Source organism: Colletotrichum abscissum, assembly GCF_030869225.1.
Source record: "Colletotrichum abscissum strain IMI 504890 chromosome Unknown Scaffold_23.1, whole genome shotgun sequence".
NCBI classification, from domain to species: Eukaryota; Fungi; Ascomycota; class Sordariomycetes; order Glomerellales; family Glomerellaceae; genus Colletotrichum; species Colletotrichum abscissum.
The window spans coordinates 221,049-243,581 of NW_026850132.1; the positions used below are offsets into that span (position 1 = coordinate 221,049).

The 22,533-nt window shown below is 56.0% G+C and overlaps 8 protein-coding genes across 8 annotated transcripts; 4 read left to right on the forward strand and 4 right to left on the reverse strand.

Annotated features, from left to right (window-relative positions):
* Positions 1–186: 186 nt before the first annotated feature.
* CABS01_09517 (uncharacterized protein) lies at positions 187–2,474 on the forward strand (the record flags this gene model as incomplete). Its single annotated transcript, XM_060542874.1, has 2 exons — positions 187–209; positions 551–2,474. The coding sequence occupies 2 exons, from the start codon at positions 187–189 to the stop codon at positions 2,472–2,474; spliced, it is 1,947 nt and encodes a 648-aa protein (XP_060400090.1).
* Positions 2,475–3,355: 881 nt separating this feature from the next.
* On the reverse strand, positions 3,356–5,704 carry CABS01_09518 (uncharacterized protein; the record flags this gene model as incomplete). Its single annotated transcript, XM_060542875.1, has 1 exon — positions 3,356–5,704. One exon carries the CDS (start codon positions 5,702–5,704, stop codon positions 3,356–3,358), a length of 2,349 nt encoding a protein of 782 aa, XP_060400091.1.
* Positions 5,705–7,648: 1,944 nt separating this feature from the next.
* Positions 7,649–9,881, forward strand: CABS01_09519 (uncharacterized protein; the record flags this gene model as incomplete). The annotated part of the gene is made up of 3 exons (XM_060542876.1): positions 7,649–9,109; positions 9,160–9,705; positions 9,762–9,881. 3 exons carry the CDS (start codon positions 7,649–7,651, stop codon positions 9,879–9,881), a joined length of 2,127 nt encoding a protein of 708 aa, XP_060400092.1.
* A 601-nt stretch (positions 9,882–10,482) lies between these two features.
* Positions 10,483–12,348, reverse strand: CABS01_09520 (uncharacterized protein; the record flags this gene model as incomplete). The annotated part of the gene is made up of 1 exon (XM_060542877.1): positions 10,483–12,348. One exon carries the CDS (start codon positions 12,346–12,348, stop codon positions 10,483–10,485), a length of 1,866 nt encoding a protein of 621 aa, XP_060400093.1.
* Positions 12,349–13,455: 1,107 nt separating this feature from the next.
* CABS01_09521 (triose-phosphate transporter) lies at positions 13,456–15,233 on the forward strand (the record flags this gene model as incomplete). Its single annotated transcript, XM_060542878.1, has 2 exons — positions 13,456–13,890; positions 13,965–15,233. The coding sequence occupies 2 exons, from the start codon at positions 13,456–13,458 to the stop codon at positions 15,231–15,233; spliced, it is 1,704 nt and encodes a 567-aa protein (XP_060400094.1).
* Positions 15,234–15,668: 435 nt separating this feature from the next.
* On the reverse strand, positions 15,669–17,329 carry CABS01_09522 (origin recognition complex subunit Orc5; the record flags this gene model as incomplete). Its single annotated transcript, XM_060542879.1, has 3 exons — positions 15,669–16,694; positions 16,758–17,162; positions 17,225–17,329. 3 exons carry the CDS (start codon positions 17,327–17,329, stop codon positions 15,669–15,671), a joined length of 1,536 nt encoding a protein of 511 aa, XP_060400095.1.
* A 1,638-nt stretch (positions 17,330–18,967) lies between these two features.
* On the forward strand, positions 18,968–20,575 carry CABS01_09523 (uncharacterized protein; the record flags this gene model as incomplete). Its single annotated transcript, XM_060542880.1, has 1 exon — positions 18,968–20,575. One exon carries the CDS (start codon positions 18,968–18,970, stop codon positions 20,573–20,575), a length of 1,608 nt encoding a protein of 535 aa, XP_060400096.1.
* Positions 20,576–21,117: 542 nt separating this feature from the next.
* On the reverse strand, positions 21,118–22,414 carry CABS01_09524 (uncharacterized protein; the record flags this gene model as incomplete). The annotated part of the gene is made up of 2 exons (XM_060542881.1): positions 21,118–22,099; positions 22,245–22,414. The coding sequence occupies 2 exons, from the start codon at positions 22,412–22,414 to the stop codon at positions 21,118–21,120; spliced, it is 1,152 nt and encodes a 383-aa protein (XP_060400097.1).
* Positions 22,415–22,533: the final 119 nt, after the last annotated feature.

The window sequence follows — 22,533 nt, forward strand, 5'->3', positions numbered from 1 at the left end:
CTGCTCCATCCAAGGACGATTGACGTCTGGCGTTGGCGCGCATTCTAGCTGACCCATCAACCTTCCCAATCCAACAACCTATCGCGCGCGCGCGCAAAGCAAAGATCTACGACCCCCCATCGTCAGGAGGTTTTTGTTACGAGCGTTGTCTTCGGCCGATCTGCAGGCTACACGACACGAACAGATATGGATCGCGATCGGAGAAGCAGGTAAGTGGTGTTAGCTGTTGGCAGCTCATGTTGTCTTTCCCACCAGTTCATCCCGGGCTCATCGAGGACCTGCCTGATCGAGTTTGGCATATTCCACGATTACTTCATACCGGAGTATCGCTCTCGGGAACTGCAACCCCGCGGCACCGATGATCAGTGTATCGCTTGCTTTCCAGCTCGGTACCTGTCACGGCCCCTTCTCGGACCGCGGACCTGTACGGCGATCACACCTCTTCGCAGGCTAGCAGAGAGCGATGTCCCTTTTGCACTGAATCACCATTGCCCAGCCTTCCGACTGCGTCGAGCCATTCTCAATGGAACCAACTGACGAAACATACTAGGTACGAGGACGGCGAGGTCACTAGGTATGGCGCTGGCGAGTCCTGGAGACCCTTCCCTAGAGGTGGAGGTGGCGGCGGCGACCGCTCCCCTCGACGAGCCCGAAGCCCACTGAGAGACCGCGAACGAGACCGAGATAGAGATCGTGACCGGGACCGCGATCGCGACCGTGATCGTGACAGAGACAGAGACCGGCCAAGATCTCGCGACCGCGACAGAGACCGAGACCGAGATACCAGAGACACCAGAGATCGCCCGAGATCAAGAGACCGCGACAGAGACCGCGCCCGCACGCCGCCATTGACCTCGGATAGCTATGTCCCCGGAAGGTCTCCTGCGCGCCGCCGCTCGCGCAGTGCTGAGCGTTACCGACGTGACCGGTCCCGTGATAGAGACCCGCGCCCTCAGAGCGACACATGGCGCAGACGAGACAGGACTCGAAGCCCTCCCCCGGTGAGACGGCCCTCGCCGAGACGTAGCCCGTCAAGGCGCCGCAGTCCCATTGGAAGATCTCCAGCCATCCGAGATGAGAGAAGCGATCGAGCCAGATCGCCGCCGCGCCGCGACAACAGAGACAGAGAGCGTGAGAGGGACAGAGACAGGGACTTTGATCGGCGGGACGACAGGTACCGTTCGTTGCCCCCCTTTGCGCAGACTACGGTCTCATTACCTTTTAGACGCCGGTCGCGTTCGCCATACGGCCGCGACAGAGGTCCTAGGGATAGAAGTCCACCCCGGCGGTCGCCTGCGCCGGCATCTCGTGGCAACTACCGTCCACGGTCTCGTAGTACGAGCCGCCGCGGCGGTGGGGGCGAGAGATACGTAGGATCCTCTTACAGACGGGCCTCGCCGCCCCGAGATTCTGGCATCTCGTCAGCGATCACGTCTCGATCAGCTTCAGGCAAGTCGTCACCGCATCCTCCTCCTTCCACCCGAGCACGTTCGCGGCCGCAATCGAGGGAGCGTGGGGAGCGTGTCGAGCGAGTCGAGCGGGAGCAGCAGCGAGAGCGAGAGCGGGAACCTACACCGCTTCAGACCGGTGCTTCTGCTGCATCATCGTCCTCCACGATGACGACGACGATTCGCGAAGCACCCAAGCCTGCCGCAAACGCCACCGCAAACGCCGCCGTTTCCGCCGCCTCCGCGATCGCCGCCCCCCAAGAGCCGGCCCCGCCGGCCGCAAAGACACCACCTCGAGGCCCCGCCGCTTTACGTGCTCCTCCAACCGGCCCTGCCGCGACCCGAAACTTCACTGCGCCCGCCAGCTCACCAGCTGTCCAGCCACCTAGACACCCGCCGACCCCGAGCGTGCCACCCTCGCGCGCAGACGCCGTTAGCCCGACAATCCCACCGGCCGGCCCCCGAGGCTACGTAGCTCCGGCCAGGGGCGGCGGATACAGCGCCCGCGGTGGACGAGGCTCGTGGTCTGGTCCATCCCCTCGACAGGCCCCCGCCCCCACGACATCCCCCTCTGCCATTGGCAACGGACCTTCCAGCATCCCAACCGGTCCACGCGCCAACCCCTCCAACACAACACCTTTGAGCACATCGTCAGCACCCAAAGCCTTCAACCCCCCTACCGGCCCCTCCTCGCAGCACGGCGGCCCCGGAAACGTCCGCCTGACGCTCGCGCAGAGCATGCTTGCGACCTTGCCGCCCATCATCCCCGGCGGCAAGATCGACCCTTCCTTGCTCCCGACGACGACGGGCATCACGAGGGACATTGAGCCGCACTACAAGAAACTCAAGGCGGAGGAGGAAAAGGCCCGCGCAGAGCTGGACGCGAAGCAGGATAAGTTGCGGCAGAGCCTCCAGATGTGGGACAAGCTCGAGATGGAGTCCAAGGCGTGGAAGACGAGGGTAGACGTGAGCGAGCAGAGCTTGAAGAGCTTGGCTGGTGAAGGCATGGGCGGTGCCGCGTTCTAGGTGGGAGCAAGCACCGTCACGTGGTAGAGTACATTGAGAGGGATGTAGAAGGAAAGGCACGGGGCTTCTGTGTTGCGATTTTGGTGGGATCGGAGACGGGGGAAAGGGTTTATTGACTCTTGTTTTCTTTTTTTTTCTCTCCCCCTTTTACAGCGGCGACGAAGATGTACTACTACTACTACTACTACTACTACTACTACTACTACTACAATTATCTGTTAGTCGGAGAGGCACATACCCTTGCCTCCCCCCTTTCTTGCTTTTGCTCCATTACGTGTAGGAAAATACAAGAAATCAAGTGGGCGTCTGAGTACGTGCTCTCTGTGCCCCGAGTTGCGAGGAGGAAAGTTGACGCGCGGCGTATTGGGCACCTCCGAGGTCAACGAAGAAGAAGTGAGCCTGCATTGGCAAGCCAATTTTTTTTCTCCATTTTTTCCCATTGAGCAACTGGTTACTGCTTCTTCTTCTGTGCTGCATAGTATAGAAGAAGCCATGATCTGAGGTACCTCATAACAAGGTAAGGTAGGCCACCTGTGATGACCCCAAATTGCCTCTTCCATAGCCTTCAACCTAGCCCGTCATTTCATATCCATAATCCATACCCGTTTCCGTAAACCCATGCTGGCCAACCAAGCGAGTTCCAGTCAAGCCCTTCCCTATGTTCCGAAGCCAAACCATAGTCTATCTCGTCGTCTCGTCTTCCATGGTATCGAGCTATGGACTCGTGTGTGTAGAAGACGGCCAAGTTGTAACATTACACAATATCTGAGGGAAATTGCATCGTCCTCAGTGCTTCTCTGAGAAAGCCAAAAAAAAAAAAAAAAAAGGTCATGCGAGTACCTCTCGCTGACAAGGAAAGGGAAACGAAGAAACAATCAATCCTACGCGTAGTCCATATCGCTATCCCATTCGTCATCGACCTCAAAGTCGCGTTCGTCGTTCAGGAAGTCATCCATGCTGTACTGATGCTCTCGAGGCTTTTGGTTGTCGATGTGGATATCGACAACGTTGCACATGCCTTGTACAAATGTGTCTGCCGCTGCTTCTTCAGAGGCTTCGTCGGTCTCGCCCTTATTGGATTCTTCTCCGGGTTCTTCCATATCGACATCGTTTTCAGAGTCAAATTCGTCGCTGTCAGGCTCCGCGTACGACTTGGGCTGCAGCTGCTGGCCACGAAGCCCTCTCGACGTGCTGCTAGCGCGAGAAGAGGTACCCGAAGCATGGGACACAACTCGTTTGCTCCGCCGGGATGGCTCTGCGGCAGGTTTCTTGGACTTCCGCTTCCCAACGACCAGGGGAGATGACTCGACGGGCAACGGTTTCTGCAGGGTGAAGTGTGGTTTTGGATCGGGGCTTTGTCGAAGGAAGATCTTTTCAAACTTCTCCTGCCACGACTTTCGGAGTTCCACGCGTGATCGCCAAGAAATGCTGAGCATTGCCTTGATGGAGATGTGTCTGAGATCCGGTAGCTCTTTAGCGCTATCAATCAATGATTGAAGAAAGGCCTCAGCAACCGCAGTATCAGCTGCGCCGGAACTCCAGTGACGAAGATTCTCCAGATGAACCACTTGCAACGATGCTGGCCAGCTAGGAACCTCATTCGGCAGCAATAGCGTATCGTAGGAGGGAAGTCGATCGTTACTCGATTCCAATAAGCTGAAGTACTGTAGATTCATGCGCAGCTCCTTAAGGTGCGGACACGCAGTTCCCAGCACCGTAAGGAAGGACAGGTTCAGTGAACGGTTGTGATTCAACACAAGCGACTGCAACTGATGTCCTTTCGTGACCAGAAACAAGCTGAAATCGTCGGCAATGACTTCCGCGCAGTTCACTAGCTCTAGGCGTCTCAGCCTTGCTGGGAGCAGGGGAAATAGTGAGGTAGTAATGATTGTCGACGATTCGAAGACCAGATCGTCGAGATTAGGAAGAGCAAGAATAGAGTTCGCAAGCAGGCTCACAGACTTCTGATCTTCGGCAAGCAATTCGGGATTAGTCTCGGGATCTTTGTCCAGTCTGATGGACGGCATCTGGTAGTTCACGAACTTGAGTTTCCGTAAAGAGACGAAGCTCGGCATCTGGTGAACTTCTTGAAGTCTCGCAAGGCTCGCATCCCAGTTCTTGTCCATCAGCCTGGAGCTCCACTGCCAGCTTTGGAGCCGTGTTATTGCAGTCTTTTCCCCAGCCTCAGCAGCGGCAGTAGGAGACACCTCAAATGCCTCAAAGAGCTCGTCAGGGTAAGTCCACTTGATGGATTCCTTCAGCTTTCGGAAAGGGGCCTGGTCAAATCCATGCACGAGTAGGACCTCTTTGAGACGTGGCAAGTTCTGCATCAGCTTCAGTGGCGATGTCAGGCCTCGTAAAGACACCAGTCTGACGTCGATGTGGAGGGCCTCGATTTTCGCTCTATAGTTGAATGTAGTCTGCGATGGCGGCTTCTCGAGCAATTCCACAAGCCCATATGCTTTGGTCTCGTCCCGTACTGGTGGGCATTTGTAGAGAACGGTCAATGCCGGATCAGCGAACTGCCTGCACGTCCTGGCCGTATGGAGGATCCAGTTGACGTCTAATGTATCCTGCTCATCGCCTGAAATCGCCGCGAATTGAAATATCTGAACCCAGATTGAATGCGCAATTTGAGGGTCGAGCCAATTTGGAATGATAGGGCTTGCAGTCTTCATGTCGATATCCACCTTATTTTTCGGGGGCCTCCCTCGTGGCTTAGCCGGAGTGGTCTTTGGGGTAGGTTTGGCATCTGAGAGTTCGTCTTCGAACCCATTATCTTCGGATTCGTCCGAGGAGTCGTGCTTGGCTTTCCGCGGTGAAGCCTCCACTTTGCGAGGCCGACCTCGACCTCTCTTAGGGGCAGAGTCTCGCGCAGTGGTGGTCGACTTGCGTTTGGCGCCGGCCCGGCTAACCCCTCTTCCATCGCTAGCCTTGGTAGGCGTCTTTCGGGGACTCTTGCGTGAGGTGCGTGGTGATTCTTCAAAATCTTCGGATTCGTCCGCAATGGAGTCTTCCTCATCAGAGCTTTCCATGCCAACATATGACTGAATGTGGGAGCGAGTCGAGGATCGAGTTTTAGATCGGAGACCATCGGTGAGCTTATTCGGGGACGTTTGGGCTCCAGCCTTGGTAACTCGCATTCGATCTTTGGCAGTAGATTGGGAACCTGTAGCGTTTGCTGAGTCGCGACGAGGCCTCGAGGCTGTGGTTTGCCGCTTAGACGCCATGGTGCAGTAGTGGTGTGCCCTGCATCGATAGGAGTCGCATCTTAGGGAATGTTCCAATAGAGGCTGTCTTGGAGTTGGTCACTAACCTGTGCTCAAACTATCCGTAGAGCCGTCCGGTGATGTAACCAGTCAGAAGATTGTCGAGTTGCACACCAAACTTAGCGCATGCTGATTGAAGCTGTCAAGTGATGACGTTTGCGACAGTTATGCGCCAGCGGCCGGAAGTCCGTTATTAACAAGTACGACGGCACGCCGCAGAAGCGATTCACTCATGCAACATGCAATAGGAGATGGAGGAAGAATTCAGTGCGCAAAACGACACACTTGTGTAGAAGGAAAGTGTAAGGTAATGTATTTGGAGAGACTCGTGGAGGAAGGTTCACACCTTTGCAAGTGAGTTGGAGTTGGTGTTGGTGGGGCAGGTGCGCGCAACAGTCACCTCACTGAACCACCGACGGGGAAGAGCTGTCAGCCTTGCACTAGCGTCTTGGGACACCTCAAGGCTGCCGTGGGCTGCAGTAGACGCTTGTCAATGACCCCCGCAAACACATGGCCTGTGCACCTGAAGAGAAAGGAAAGATGAGGAAAAAAAAGGAGCAGGCAAGTCCTCGATCTCTCCAACTTTGAGAGTGAGTTTGCTCGCAGTTTGGCAGCATCAGGTTTCCCAAGCGTAACAGCATCGACACAAAGAATGCTAAAGTGCGGAATGACCGGAATTTGGATAGGAGCAAGTAGATCCTGGCCGGCGAGGCAAAGATTGGCCGTCGTTTGCTTTGCGCCGAGTTGCCTTGCGGATGGCAGCTCTAGCTCTGGAGGAAAACATCATGTCATGTTCAAGTGCAAGTTGGCCTGAAGGAAACAGAAATATTTGTTCGAGAAATTCGAGACAGGGTTCCATACTCGGGAAAGCAGGACCAACTTGATTTGGGTGTCGGGGCGAGCATCTGCGCAGTCGGGTGCTTTCCGCTTCGCCTGGAGAGAAAGGACCCACTAGCAGAGCATATTGACCAATCATGAACATGTTTTGCTGGCATCTGTAGCCAGAAGCCTAAAGCCAACCAGAGCAGGCACTAAGCACAGTAGAAGACACCTACAAGTACATCGAGCAAGTGCTGTGGTGGCCCCTTGCCCAGGGCAGTTAGTTTCACGGGTAGTTAGGGGGCATGAGAGCCTGGCAACAATGGCCAGTGACAAACACGTTTGCTGAAAGCCCCCCCGGTCCACCTCCAAAATTCAATTGCTCCGGGGGTGGATTGCCGTCCACGTTTTTTGAGCCATCGACAACGACGCGCTTCCACTCCCGCTCTATCACAGCCTGTTCCTGTTATTGTCATCGCCCAGCGCCACCACTCTTGACCGTCAGGAACGCGCCGCCTTTCTTCAGCCAAAGCTAGAACATGGTTTTCTAGTCTTGCAGTCCGTCATATTTTAGGCTCGATTTTCTCTTTTTTGTCCAAGCAGCCTACCGCCCGGGCTTCTTTTCCTTTTTCCTTGACCAAGACCCGAGTCGCAGTCGCGGTCGCGTCTCGTTCCTTGGGTCCCACTCATTGTCTCGGCCCTCCTGTCGCATTGCTCACGAGTCACCACGACACCTCTTTGGCTCAGGTCTGGCACAAAAATTCTAGACTTGACTTGCGCCTTATCCGGATTGTGCAGCCCGCCACTCTGCATTTTCTGCTTCAAGACGTCAGAAAGGAGACAACGGTGAGGCGCAACCTCACTGCCCCTTTCTCGTGAGACTCGGCCTCTCACTCACAGGCCTTCAATGAGCATCGAGACCAGACATCTTTCCACTCTGGCTCACCACGTTGAAGTGGACTTTGCGAAGTAAGGGGCAACCACACTCAGGGTAGATTCGAAGGCTTACGGTCTTCATTTAGCCTTTCTGGGAAGCACCAAGCGGGACTATCTCTATAAACCTCTCATGGTCCCCCTTCACCAGCTATGACGCTTCACTCGCGGCGCCAGCGCAGTACCCCTTTTCTCCAGAGGAACATCTTGCAAGGCATGGGCAACACCCAGTCTTCGGCTTCCAAGGCCGCTGCTTCCGGAGATGTTTCCAACGGCCATCATGAGGTCCGCCCCAACAAGCGCCGTCGCATGGATGCCGATCATCAGCTCGCCGACCAAATATTTCAGGCGCGAGATGTTGGCGATCTGCAGCGCAACCTCCGTGTTCAGGTCAACAGGATCTTCCACAGGGCCTCCAAAAGGATATCCCTGGCTCCTTCCGACGATGTCGTGAACCTGAAAGCCCGATGCAAGGTTTCGCTGTCGCATGTCACCAAAGCCGGTGAGGTCTTGCTCTACTGCAACAGCCAGCTGTGCGATATCAGGTCTTTCAAGGACCCTGGCGGCCCAAACCGGATGGCGCGCATCTGCCTGCAACGCCCGTTCTACATCCCGGAAGACAGCATGCGCATCAACCGCGACGACAATGGCTCCTTTGACTTGGCTGATTCTTACCGTCTCTGTGTCGAGCTCGAAGCTGCCGGCCCAACCTTTTGGCCTCCGATTAACATCAACTCTTCAGCCGATGAAGCAAACCCTACCGAGGCCATACACTGGGTCCTCGCTGCCGCATCGTCAGATTTATTCACACGCAGGAAGGCACTACTAAACCTCAAAGTCAAGAAGACACCGCAGTCCCTTGGCCCGACAGAGCATGTCATCGATATTGATGCGCAGTGGACGACTGCCTTTGAGGCAGGCCAGATCCGGGCCGTGGAAGCGGGCACAGAGCCCTCTATCACAGTGTCCGGCATGCTAGCCGCGCAGGACTCACTTCTCGCGGATTACGGCCAGGAGCCATTATACGATAGTCCACCAGGAACTCCAGTAAAGGTTCCTAGAAATGGCGCGGTGAACGGGGATGTCCACATCGACGAGGATCTCGAAGAAGAACTCACCCCTAACCGGTCGCTGAGAGTGCGCGGCGCCACCAAGAATTACAACCTGAAAGTCCTCAGTGACAAGGCTCAAGGCAGGGACAAGAAGCGGAAGAAACGCGGTGCCGCGAATGCCGTTGAAGAGGGGACTGTTACCTATCACCTACCCAGCGAGAAAGTCTGTCTGGATTCATTCCGCTGCGTCACGTGCGGCATGCCACATAGCTCGCTGCCTCAGCTACAGGTTCATCTCATCAGTCAACATGACCAGTATGAGTTCCGGCCGCAGTCTCGCGCGAAAGGCGCCGAGTTCGAGGTAGCACACCGCTATGAGTCTTACACATTTGGTCCGGAGCCATTTGCTCTTAGAAGACCTACAAAGGCGTTCGATTTGGATCAGTTCGCAGATGGCAATATTTCATTCTTAACATCACGCTTTGGTACCGAAGACCAAAGCACACCTGGACCCCAACCAGTAGGTCGTGGCAGCAAACAACCGCTCGCCAAACCCGCGCAGGTTCGTTCTCTCGCAAATACTCTCACAAGAATGTTACTGACTCTGTATAGACACGCTCGACAGTGCTTCTGCCAGATATTGGACAGACGCTCTACGACCCCATCACTAGGGCCACATTACAACCAGGCACCGAATACAAGAAGCCCCCCGCCAGCGATCAATGGCTCATCCAATGGCATCGTGATGCCTTAGCGGACTTCTCTGATGTCCCACCGGATGAAAGGGAGTACATGCAGGAGTGGGACAAGTTCATGCTCACCAAGCGCCTCTCGTCCAGCATATACTTCCCCGCGGCCTGGCTGAGCTTTGTGAGGCTCAAGTCGGAATGGCTCCTCTCCTCGCCTTCTCGTATGACCGAGTTTGGCAAGCATTTTACATACCTGTTGGCGCGAAGTAGTCTCGACCACGGCACCGTCGTGGAGGCCCTCGACCACATTGCAACGCGCAAGGCGAAACTTGGCATCAAGACCGGGGAATATCCGACGCTGGTACCCAAGGGGTCGCCTCAGGGGCCTCACATCCGCAAGAGTGCCGGTGGCTGCTTGGTGTGTGGGCTGACTGTTCTGGGGCCGAGGCTCCTCCTGTGTACCAACCTGGTGAGTGGTGACCCCTGAGTAACATTACAAACGACGCCAGCTAACCTTGTCTACAGAAATGCTCAAAACGGCTTTACCACTCGGATTGCATCAGCGAGAACGCAAAGATGAGCGTCGATGACCCGGATTGGGTTTGCAACGAGTGCTTTGACACACAAGCAGCAGAGCGGACGTAAGAGGGACGCCCGGCCACCGTCAGCCGTGGAAGCAAGACGTATAAGTGTATAGTAAGAAATGTCAACCCGTCAGCTCGAGGGACGAGAGAAAGATTGGGGGAGGGGGAACGGAGAAGTGTACGAGGGGAAGAAAGAAGCCAAGAGAGAAGAAGCTCATCATTTTCCATTTCGACAAACAAAGCGGATGGCATCTACCTGCATGGGGCAAACGGCGTCGCATCATCATCATTGGGGCGGCCGATAGAGACGGGATTCTAGAGGCACCAGGCATGAAACTATACTAATTGAATCTCACCTTGAAATGACGAGTGAATGGCCTCCTGACGACTGAAGTTGTTCTCCTTTGTTCTGTTTTTATAGAGCAATCTATTCGAGATACCAAGACCAACACGTGTATGCGCGGAATCATCAAATAGCAAAAAAAACAACGGTTATAATTTCTGTATGCCCAACCCGGCGCCGGTGCCCCTTTTGCAACATCGAAAACCTTAAAGATACCATTACATTTCTCTCCCCCTCGCCCCCCCCCCCCCCTCTCTCTCTCTCTCATATTTGCCTTCTCGACAAGAGAATTCAGCCAGCCACCAAGCTCCCAAGTCACTTAGAACCTGTACTTGCTCTGCTTCTTCTTCTCGTCGTTGCGCTTCTCGTCCACCTTTTGCCTCTTGCGCGACTCCTGCGCAATCATCTCGGACAGATCCTCCTCGTACGCCCACTTGGCACCCAGCCCCTCCTCGCGCTTACCCTCCTCGAACCGCCGCCGCACCTCGTCCTTGCTGATGCCGTCGTTGTTGAGCAGCGCGTCCGGGTCGAGCGCGACGTCCACGTCGCCGGGCTTCTTGCGCTTGCGGCTGTCGTCCTCCTGGCCGAGCACGGGCATGTTTGCCTTTTGCTGCTGGTTGAGGTCGTACACCCTGTCGCTGCCAAAGAAGCCCTCGGTGCGCTGCTGCCGCTCGGGGATGACCTGGTACGCCGAGCGCGGGTGCGAGCTCTCCTCCGTGTCGAAGCCGCGGCGCTGCTTGCGCAGGTCCATCTCGCCCGCCACCGAGGTCTCGACGCCGTGGCCCGGGTAATCCGTCGGTACGGACGACACCATGCCGCCCGAGGTCTCGATGCCGCTCGGCGAGGCGAGGCCGCCGCCGGGGCCGTCCTCGTCTTCCTCCTCCTCCTCGTCGGATTCCTCTTCCGAGTCTTCCTCTTCGGACTCCTCGTCGCGGGGTTGCAGCTCACCCCAGAGAGTCTTCTCGACGGGCTCGCCGGTGGCCAGGGGCGCGGCGACGGGTGGTGCGATTTGTGCGCCGGCCTGGTTTGTGAGACCAAAAACGTCACCTCCGTACAAGGGGCGGTTGAATTCGTCGACGGGGGGTTTTCCCCAGCCACCGGGATGGAAACCCCACGAACCGCCTGGTGGCGGCGGGGCGTTGAGTCCTGGGATCTTGAGAGTGGGATATGACGGAGGCGGGCCGAATCGCTGCTGGTTGATGAGCCATGGTGGAGGTGCGCCTGGCGGCATACCCAAAGCCTCCTTTGTGGCCTCGGTCAGGTCGCCCGGCCGGAAGTGCTGGAAATCGACCTCGCTCTCCTTGCCCTCGTAGTACACCTCGCCGAACCGCGTGAGCTCCGGCTTGGTCTGGAAACGGAAGAACGCATCGTAGAGCTTCTGGTAGTCGATGTCCAGTTTGCCCATCTTGGGAGCGACACGCTCACGTTGCTTTTGCTTCAGAGATTGCTGCTCTTGCTTTTCGAGAACAGCATCGCGCATTTCCGTAATGCCCGTCTCGGCGATAAACTTTGGTAACCGGAAAGGCGGCTTCTCGATACCTCGCTTCGAGGAAAGGTACTCCCTCTTGAGCGCCCAGTGGCCAGGAACGGGCACCACGTTTCTTTGAGCTTTGATCTGCACGAGAAGGCGGGGATCTGTGGCTGAGGTGTCCTGCCACTCGACAACATCGGGTATCTTGACTAAAGCCTTAAGTTCCGCAATAGAAAGCTTGTTGAGCTGCTTTCTCTTCTTCTTGGAGAGCTTCGTCTGTCCCGATGCCTCCTCGTCCTCGCTGGGAATATCGTCTTCGTCCCATATTACCTCGCCTGTGTTTCCTGCATTGGCCTCCTTTGAAACTTCGTCCTCGTCTATCGCGACGCCGAATTTTGAAAAGATATCCTTGAATGCGGCAAACCTCTCATCGTCAAAGTTGAAATCATCGTCGGCAGGGCCGTCGGCTTCGACCTTGGCGTTGGTCTCGGACTCGTTCTTAACCTCGAGGTCGTTGCCATTCGTTTCTTGTGTTGCCTCAGTCTCTTCAGGCTTCTTCTCGTCGTCTTTGACCTCGGGAGTGTTTGACGCGACCTGATTGTCCTCTACGTCAGTATTACGCGCGCATGCACCGACATCGAACGGGAAACGCACCTCTGTCTGAGCCTTCTTCTGCTCCTTCTTCTTCGCCCTCCGCATCTGGTTCTTGGTCATTTTTGGGGCCGCCATCTTGAATCGAGATGCGCCGTGGAGCTGAACGCTTTTGGTGTAGCTTGTGTTACGACGTAGCAGACCACTGCGGCTATGGTAAATCTTCTCGGATCGATGCGAGGGCGCATGCTTTGTGGGAAAGCAAAACGGCGGTGGTGCTGCAGGCGCGCAGAAGTGGACTGGAGAAGTACAATGCGATGGAACAGATGTTGATGGGCGTCAAATGCTGAACAGCCTTCTGGAGGCGACTGGCGATACGTGACAGCCGCGCCAAACTTTTGGAGGCTGCTTTACGATTAAGTGGGCCCGTCCCTGATCCTGGCCGAAGTGAGAACGGTACGTATTCCTAAGTAGCGCAGTAGGTACTGCTCGAAGCTTGGGCCGGCGCCGTCCAGTAAGGTGCTTGGGGTGCCAAGTCTTGTCGGTAGGCGGCGTTACTAATCATCCAGCAGCGCCGTAGGTGCCTCCCCATCAATGCCATAACGCCGTACGGACTGCAGGTGCCAACCCGTTGCGCCGGTCCTCCAGCGGGTTTAGTGCCCCGGGCACGGGCTATCGAATGCCGTGGTACTGGTGGGCGAAGCTCCGTGGGGGGATGCGTTTCTGCCCCTTGCTCAGCAGGGATAGCAGCCACTGACAACGAGCCATTCCTAAGCCGCGCTGCAGCACCGTGGGGTCTCCGATTGATTGAGATGAGGACAGCTCCCCCAGTAACTTTAGGGAGCTGACTTTTGTATGGACGTGTAAATCTCGCCCTGCCGTCGAGACTTTTTTTTGCCCATGCGAACAAGAGAGAACGTCTGGCCTCCCACCATCAGAGCGTCGCCATCTGAAAATCGACCTTCCACAAAGGCAGAGACAATGCTCGACCTTAAGCAAGTCTAAGGTTTTTTTGATTTTCTTCGCGCATGATTGCCGCATCTGTCACTCGTTTTTCTACCAGTACAAGAGATATCTCCAGAGGGGTGCCCAGGCCTCAGAGGGACTAGGTAATTTACGAAAATCGCATACCCACCCTGCCAGCATTATCAGCTACCTTACGGAGACGGGATACCTTGTCTTGATACCAAGAACTTTTGTCCCCGCCAAATTTCCCCCAGTGCTCGCGTCATGCCTCACTCCACAACTTCTGGTTCTATAACACAAACCTCCTCGGTCAATCGGTCGCAGCACTCACCAAGACCGTACGGCGATATCGATTCCCTCTCTGCCAACGGCAACGGCGGCATGGAGAAATTCCCCGACCACATCGATTCCCACCTCACCAACGGTTCGAGGGCCCCGAGTCCTGCAAAGTCCAACGGCTATGCGCTACCAGGAGCGCCCGTAGGCGGCGACCGCTGGCAACCCAGAAAGGAGAGTCTCCAGGGTCGCAGCGTCAGATGGGGTGCGCCGGGCCAGCAGGTGCCAACGCGGTATGGCCACGGGAGGCAGAAGAGTCTGGGTGACGCCATTCACAACATACGGACAAGAGGCGGAAGCGTCGGCCAGAATGCTCACGAGATAGCTGATGCGCTCAAGGCGCCTGTCTCTCCTAGGTTGATTGTGAGTCTTGCTTAGAAACACTGCTCTGCTCCCTTCTTTTTTTGCTTGCCAGGCGCTAATGGCTTGCACCGTAGGCGCTCTGTGTCCTCTGGTACACCTCGTCCGCCCTTACGAACACGTCCTCGAAGTCCATCCTGACCGCCTTCGACAAGCCCGCGACGCTGACCCTCATCCAATTCGCCTTCGTGGCGACCTACTGCATCCTCTTCGCCTGGCTCGCCAATATCTTTCCAAGTCTCAAGACGACGATACCAGCCCTCAAACATGGCATTCGCTACCCTTCCCGCGATGTCATTTCGACGACGATGCCCCTTGCCGCATTCCAGATCTTTGGCCACTTGCTGAGCTCGACTGCGACCTCCAAGATCCCCGTCTCTCTGGTCCACACCATCAAGGGTCTCTCTCCCCTTTTCACAGTCCTGGCCTACCGCTTGATCTTCAACATCCGGTACTCTGTCAACACCTACCTGTCCTTGGTCCCCCTGACCCTCGGGGTCATGCTCGCTTGCTCAGGCAAGCACAACAGCTACAGTGGCGAGCTCCTGGGTATCTTGTACGCCCTCCTTGCCACCATCATTTTCGTGACGCAGAACATCTTTTCGAAGCGTCTCTTCAACGAAGCCGCCAAGGCCGAGGCTGAGGGCCAGTCAGCGCGGTCACAAAAACTCGACAAGCTTAACTTGCTCTGCTATTCCTCCGGCATGGCCTTCATCCTGACGGTCCCAATCTGGTTCTGGAGCGAAGGAACCGGAATCATCGGCGACGTCCTACATGACGGCGCAGTCGACCTCAACGAAAAGGCGGGCTCCTTTGACCACGGCCGCCTCACCATCGAGTTCATCTTCAACGGCACCTTTCACTTTGGACAAAACATCCTCGCCTTCGTCCTCTTGTCCCTCGTCTCGCCAGTGACGTATTCAGTCGCCAGCCTGATCAAGCGTGTGTTCGTCATCGTCATTGCCATCATCTGGTTCCGCAACCAAACCACCCCTCTCCAAGGCGTCGGCATCCTGCTCACCTTTGTCGGCCTCTACCTCTACGACCGCACCCACGACCGGGACAAGGCGGACCGCAAGGCAAAGATGATGGAGATCAAGGAGGAGCCCCTGCTACCCCTGAACACAAAGGACGCCCTGAACGCTAGCCAGAATGCGCCCGTCTTTGAGAGTCCCATGGTCTCTGCTGGAGCATTCCAGTCATTTAGCAACGGGCATTCGCCTCATGGTGAAGATGCCAAGAAGTCTGACGGGCCCAGCAACGGTAGAGCCCGCGGGGCGAGTAACGCCGCCTGGCTCGCACCGGGTACTAAGCAGGAAGATACCTGGCGATTTGGAGACCGGTAGAGGGGTTTTTTGGGGCAGGTCGTAGGATGGGAGTTGTAAAAACATGTCTTTTTTAGGCCAATGAGTCGCAAGGAGTTCAATGTCAATGTACTATCATGATAGGCGCCAGTCTGGGTTGACGGCAATGTATGGATGAAACACACGCGCATACACACATGTTCTTGTAAGCTTGCCTTGGGTTTAGATGTCATGGGGAGATCTGGGCGAGGCATAAGGCGAAATCCACCCTTCGAGATGAGATAACTAGACACCGGGAATCAAGAAAGGCTCCGGCGTTTGAGTGACATTCTTAATGCATCTAGAGCTGGATTTCCACAACGTTTCGTCAAAACTGGCAGGATATTCATGTCCCATTCATATCATTTCTGAGCCTAGCCACAGGACCCATCATCCGCCATCTCAACATCAAGTCATATATATTCCAACGACCCAACCTCAGTCGATGAGCCATTCCTCCACCTCAATACCAACACTCCGCCCCACGCCCCGAATGATATCCCACCCGACGTTAATCCTCCACTTGCCTCCACGGTCCATCGGATCACCACCGGTACCAACCTTCATCAGCAACCGCAAACTCGCAAGCGTCGAGATAGCCATACCCACGTCGCCGTCCACCACGCTGCCGCCGCCGACAGTACCAAACCCGCCACGCACGTCGGCCTCGGCCCACTCGCTCCGCACGGCAGCAAAGATGGCGAGCATGCGCTCCAGAACGAAAGCGTGCGCGCCGAGCAGCTTGCGCGAGATCTTCTTGTGCTTGCTCGGTCGGCCTCGTTTGGGGGCTACGAACCCGCCGCCGCGACGTTTCCGGCGGCCGTGGTGGTAGGTTGAGAAGAGCGTTAGGTCGTGGCGGGGCGCGTTGTGTGAGGCGAGGTAGGCTGCGAGGAGGAGGAGGCGGGTGGTTGTCGGTAGTAGGGTCGTTAGGTCGGCGGTGGCGGTGCTCATCAGTGCCGCCGCTGATTGAGCTGATGCTGTTGCGTGCTTCGAGGGCGTGCCCACTGGTGTATGGCCATTCGTCTTTGTCGTTGTCGTCACAGACACCGTCGAAGAAGAATTGCCGAGCTTGATGGAGACGATACTCGGGTTCAGGAGGCTCTCGTCCTGAAAATGCACGCGCGAGGCGATGAGGAGCTTGGAGAACTCGCGCGGGCCGTGGGTGCGCGCCAGGATGGGCGCCGTGAAGCGCGGCCAGAGGGCGTCGCAGCTGTGGCGGCACGAGGGTAGGGTGCGGGACGCCGACGTCGTGAGGGCGTCGCAGACGGCGCCGACGAAGCGGGTCCAGAGGAAGTTTGTGTCGTCCTGCGTCGTGGTCGGGGTCGGCGGCGGCGGGGACGCCGAGATGATTTTTATGAATTCCTGCTTGGTGTAGTTTGGGAATTGGATGTGCGGTACGAAGGAGATGCGGAGGCTGGAGGGGGGAGGGGCGGTGACGATGAAGACGCAGGTCAGACATGGTATCTATGGAACGGCAGCTTGTCAGTATGCCATAGTTGAGCGCATGCGAGGTGCTTGATCACTCACCACTTCGGATAGCCGTGCTAATGCTGGGAGGAGAGTTGCGGGAGCGTCTCTCTGACGGTCAATTGCGTCAAAGACGAGCACGAGGCGCCAGCCGTCGGGTCGTTGTGTGTACTTTAGCATCTTGCACAGCTCAACCATCAATTGAGCTAACGTCTCGCACTTCTTGGGCGGAGCCTCCCATTGTATCGCGTCCACCACGGCAGCGATTGTCCGCTCGAATAAATGCCGGCCGGTGATACATTGTATAGAGTTGACGATGGCGAAGCTGAGAGAGGTTTTGGGGTCGGCTTCCGGTTCTTCGTCGAGGGGCTTGGAGAGCCTCTGCAGGAGAGACTCGATGATGGCCGACTTTCCGGTGGCTTCGGTCCCGTAGACGATGAGGTTCCGGCAGGGTGCGGCGGCGGGCTGAAGTGTCGAGGTCAATTTCTGGCCTTCACATAGAGTCAAGCAAAAGATTGGCGACTCACATGGAGAAGAGTAGCTAAAGACCGGATCTGACGTTCGCGGCAGGGGAAACGCTCAAATAAGGGGGATAGGAGGAGCTCCTCGGGGAGCTGGAAGAGAGACGTCATGTCAATTGGGTCAATTACTCTGGCGTTCGAGCCTTTTAGTCAGTATCAAGTCGAAAATAGCGTTCGTCACCCGGAGGAGAAAACCGGGGAAACGGGCCGGAAACCAGAGACCGCCGTGTCGCGTACGAAGGTACGGAGTACATGGGGAGGAAAGGACCTGCAAGCCGTTGAGACGCGAAATCATGTGACCGGAGCATCGGCCCATCTCGGGCCCCTCTTACGGCGGGCGCAGGGGACCAAAATGGCCCGCGTGCGTTGGGACCCAGGCGCCCTGTGCCGGGCGCAGCTCCACTTCTCGAGACTTGACCACACTCAGTTTTAGCTGGTCTGCGGCAGTGCGGCCTCACAGCTCGCAGCTCACAGTACCGGTAACTTCTCAAGTCACAACTCTCTCTGTGTGTCTTTCTGGCTAGCCCCCTCCTTCACTCACCCGGAACTGTGCGCCAAGTGTCAAATGTCCACGTTCCCCAAAGGTCAAACAAACATGTCCGTATCCAAACCCAGTCCAGCGCCCAAAAGGGCAACCCACGGAGGGTTGACAGCAGGGAGAAGGGTACTGCGGGAGGCGCAGTGCTTTTACGGATACACAGTACCCTTCTTTCTGACCCTTGGAATGAACAAACTTGTGTGCGTTGCCGGGTTCTAAGAGGCTTGCGCAAGCCTCTTATCCGTACTTTTTCTCTTTTTGCTGCCGCTGCACATGCTTCGTGGCCCTCGCGGCGCAGTTTGGGTACGTCAACGGCATGGAACATACACACCATGTACTGTTGCGGCGCGTTCGTTTCTCTCCCACTTGTGAGGTTGAGCTTCTCCGGCTTCTATTAGCCCGTCTCATTAAAACCCGCATGCCGCCACCTTCGAAGGATTCGTGCCGCCTAACGGGGAAAAGCGCTAGACATCCGTCAGATGAGAGTCAGGTAGGGAGCTCGTCAGCTCAGTGTGGGGTCAATGATCTCTCCATCTGTGGCTTTGATAACGAAGGTAATAACACACCTGGGAAGGCAGCAGCATGAGATTCGTTTGTTCGTGAGGCCTCACACACACTTAACCCGACACAACTCAAGTCGGCATGTGCATATTAGAACCAACGGAACCAACCACCTACCTAACCCCTGGGGGCAAAAAAGAGACAAACTTGAAGCTAGCGGGCCGACTAATCAGTGCGAAGGGGGACTGTGTTTTAAAGCTTCATCCGATAACTAGGCGTCTCATTCCGTCAGCAGCGTCACCCGCCCACGGAACTCTGTTTCAACCCCGACGACATCTCTACTTCCCCCGTCCGGCCGTTGGACATCATCCCTAAAAAAGTAGAGGTCCGAGCATCACCAACTCAACCCCTTCTACCTAGCGTCCCGACTTCACACACACTTGAGAATTTCCTAACGACGTACCTCTCACCTCGTTGCCACTACCGCGAAGCTTCTCTTTCTCTCCCTCCCATCTTCCCCACTCGCCATTCATCTCACCCCAACAACCTCCACCTCATCTCACTCCACCCCGTAGCCATCCTTCCCTCTCATCCCGAATCCTGACGGACGCCGTAAGACTGAAGGGCAGCCACTTGGTTCAGATTCACCATTGAGACGAGAGTCGGGTGGCCTTGGGGGGCCCCGTCAAGGACACAATCACACACACACGATGACCATCCTCTCATCCTCCGGACAGTCAGACTCAGCGGACGCCGCCGCAGGAACCTCAACAAATCACATCGAGGATAAACCATACCACTCAAAACGGCCCCACAAGAAGTCCCGGACGGGATGTAAGAACTGCAAGACGCGCAAGGTGAAGTGCGACGAAGCTCGTCCAACATGTCGTAACTGCGTGCTCCGCAAGGCCAATTGCAACTACCCCGGACCGTCCCACTCCCACTCCGACCACCGCCCACCGGGATCGCCATCAGGCTCCTCCGCCGGGCCCTTCTCCCCGGCCCGCTCGCGGTCTCACACGCCGCCGCAGCACCGCCGCAACAGCCACCATGCGGCCGCCGGCGGCGACGACGACGACGCCAACGCCCTCGTCATCAAAGAACCGCTCTACATCCCCGCCGGCGACAGGGACGCCATCGACATGAAGCTCCTCTGGTTCTACACCACAAACACCTTCACATCCTTCGCCACGCAGGCCGGCAGGGTGAAGCGCATCGACGACATCCTCAAAGTCAAGATCCCGAGCCACGCCTTCCAGAGCCCCTTCCTCATGGACTGCCTCCTCGGCACCTCGGCCCTCCAGCTCCAGCACCTCAAACAAGACATCGCCCCCTCCCGCGCCCTCCGCTACCGCGCCCGCGCCTTCGAGGGATACCGCAAGGCCATCGAGGAAGGCAAACCGGAGACCTTCCCCGCCCTCATCGCGACGTCCTTGCTGCTCACCGCCTTATCGTCGCAAATGTTCCGCGAAGAGGGGACAAAGGACCTCTACATCATCGACTGGATGGTGGTCTGGCGCGGCATCGGCCTCATGATCGACATGGCTACGCCGCAGACCCTCTGGGACTCTGGTCTCGCGGAGCTCTTTATGCGCCCGCCCATCAATCTCGATGAGGCCGCCAAGCACATCCCCAATAACCTCCTCTTCATGGTCTCCTCTATCCAGCCCGGCGACCCGGACTACGACGACATCTCGACGTACTACGACACGCTAAAGTACCTCGGCTCCCTCTACGCCGAGCTCGTCAACGGGTTTGGACCCATCATGACCCTACGCGTCGTGACGTGGTTCACTTTCATTCCGAAGGGGTTTGTCGAGCTTGGGCGGGAAAAGAGGCCTCGCGCGCTTATTATTCTGGCTCATTATCTCATGTTCATGAAGGCGACGCAGAATCTGTGGTGGATCGAGGGTATTGGCGACCGTGAGATTGCCGGGATTGTGAATTATCTGGGTGAAGGGTGGTACGAACAGCTTGCTACGCCGCGTCTGGCTCTGCTGCTGGACGACCGTACTGATATTGCGCGATTGATTCTGGGTGATCCGGACTGGGAGTCGCCTATTGACTTTTACAATGCTCCGACGAGGGATCCGCGAACGGAGCTGCTTACTTGGGTTGATGATCACGGCAAGCGGTATAAGGGCATGCCGCAACGGGTTGGAGATTTACATCCCGCGGATCCGGCGCCGAGGACGTTACCCTGGGAGAGGGATGGTTTTCATCATGATCCAATGATGCTCAGCCCCGCGGGGCGGCGATATGCTGAGAAGGTTTTAGAGGCGATCGATTCGGGAGTTCAGGACATGGATGTATCTTGAACAGGCCGGGAACAGCCTCATTTGATGAAGGTACGGTGAGGGTTTCCCACACTGTTCGATTGCAATACCCAAATAGTGCAATATGTTTACAGAACACGGCGAATGGTAGAACTATCTTGACCCTGACAATCCGAACGTTCAATACAAGCACAATCAAGAATGGGTCAAGGGCTTGTGATCGGACTTTCAGCCGAGACTCAGTATTCTGCTCACGTAGAAGGGAGGGAGGTTTTGACGCTGTCGAGGCTCTCATTGCAAGAGACGTCTGAGTCAACGATGAATTTCATTCGATATATACGTTCCATTAAGAGCGAGCATTCAAAACCAAAACAAAGAGCAAGAGAACGATGAATCAAACGACAAAAAAAAAACCAAGAAAAAAAATGCAACCCCCGATCAAATACTAACCGATATCAGCCTCTCGCAGGTAACGAGTACATTCAACTTCAATTCAGCTCCCCAAGTCAGCAGACGCGTTTCCGGCGTCGCTTCCAGCCGCGAAACGGAAGTGCGAGTGCGTGCAATCCCCAAGAAAATGCCTATCAACCACGACAAGTGTTAATGTGGAATGGTGCACTATTTGGCCCGTATCTTCTAAAACACTTTGGGCAAGGAATACTGATATTTCGCCTCGCTGGAACGTATGTCCGTGCCTCAGGGTGATCCTTCTGTCTGTGTTTGATGAGATCTTTCTCCCTCGCATAACCCTTTGCGCCAGTCTTGCTACAGCCTCTCACTGTACAGGGGAAGGCTGTGAAGTCGTGGGCATTCTTCATGTGTTTGGTATATTCCGATTGGGATTCGAACGGCTTCAGGACACTCTGTTCTTCGCGACTAAGGGTTTTGAAGTTTTCGTCCCGGTAGTGCAGGCAATCCGCAAAGTGGCAGACTGGGGGTATCTGATACTTCCCACGACGGCTGGGCATGATGTCTTCAATCTTTCCCTCAGCCTCGAACTTGTGGTAGCCGCGCACATGCTGTAGGAGATGATCTCTTCTTCGAAACCCGTTCTCTCCGCGATGACTCTTGCAGAACTGGCAGGGGAATTTTGGCAGGTCGGTCCCCATAGAGTCAAGATGTCTGTAGAGGACATCAAGTCGAGCGAAGTTCTTGCCACAGGAACAAGCAAAGGGATTGTGTTGTGCTTCGTTGGCGTGCTCCTGCAGCTTGGCCTTGCTCCTGAACTCGACCGAACACTCAACACAAGCGAACGGATGGCCCATTTCAATGCGCTCGTGGCCTTCAAGATGACGCCGGCGTTGATGAACGTCACGCTCTGCCTGCGTCCTGAATCCCTTACAACACCCTTGGACTGGGTACAACAATGCCTCATGGCCGTTCAACATAGCATGGTATTTCAGGGCCAAGGGGTACTCGAAATGCACGCCGCACTCTGCGCAAGTCAGGTGCGCTTTTGCCGCAGTCCTCTCGACTGAAGCAGTAGAAGCTGTCTCCAGGGGCTTCGAATCATTTTGGACTGAAGCGCTGGCCAATGACAATGTCAAATCGTTGCCGTCATCCGGACTGCAATGATGCATGATCTCATCTGCACTAAGACTGTGTTATTTGGAGAGGAGGCACAGGGAATGGAGCGGGGAACTCACGGCCAGATCGAATTGATGACACTGACACCCTTTTTGTTAGCAAGTGGTAAAAAAAAAAGTCTCACGGATCCAGGGGGTTCGCAGCGCCAAGAGCGCCATCGTCGACGTGGCCGAAGTCGTAGTAACCAGTAGGATCAAGGAGATCCATGAAGCTGGTGTCATTGGCGTTGTGTTCGGTGTCGAGTTCGGCAAGAAAGTTGTCGAAATCGTTGGTCCAGGCGACATTGTCAGACATTGTGGCGTTGGTTGATTGCTGGGGTGCGTTGAAGCGGCGAGGGAAAATCAGGCTGTGATGGGAGCTGTATGCTGGTGTAGAGGTGCGGATGAGTGTTGGTCGAGGAGAATAGAAGGATG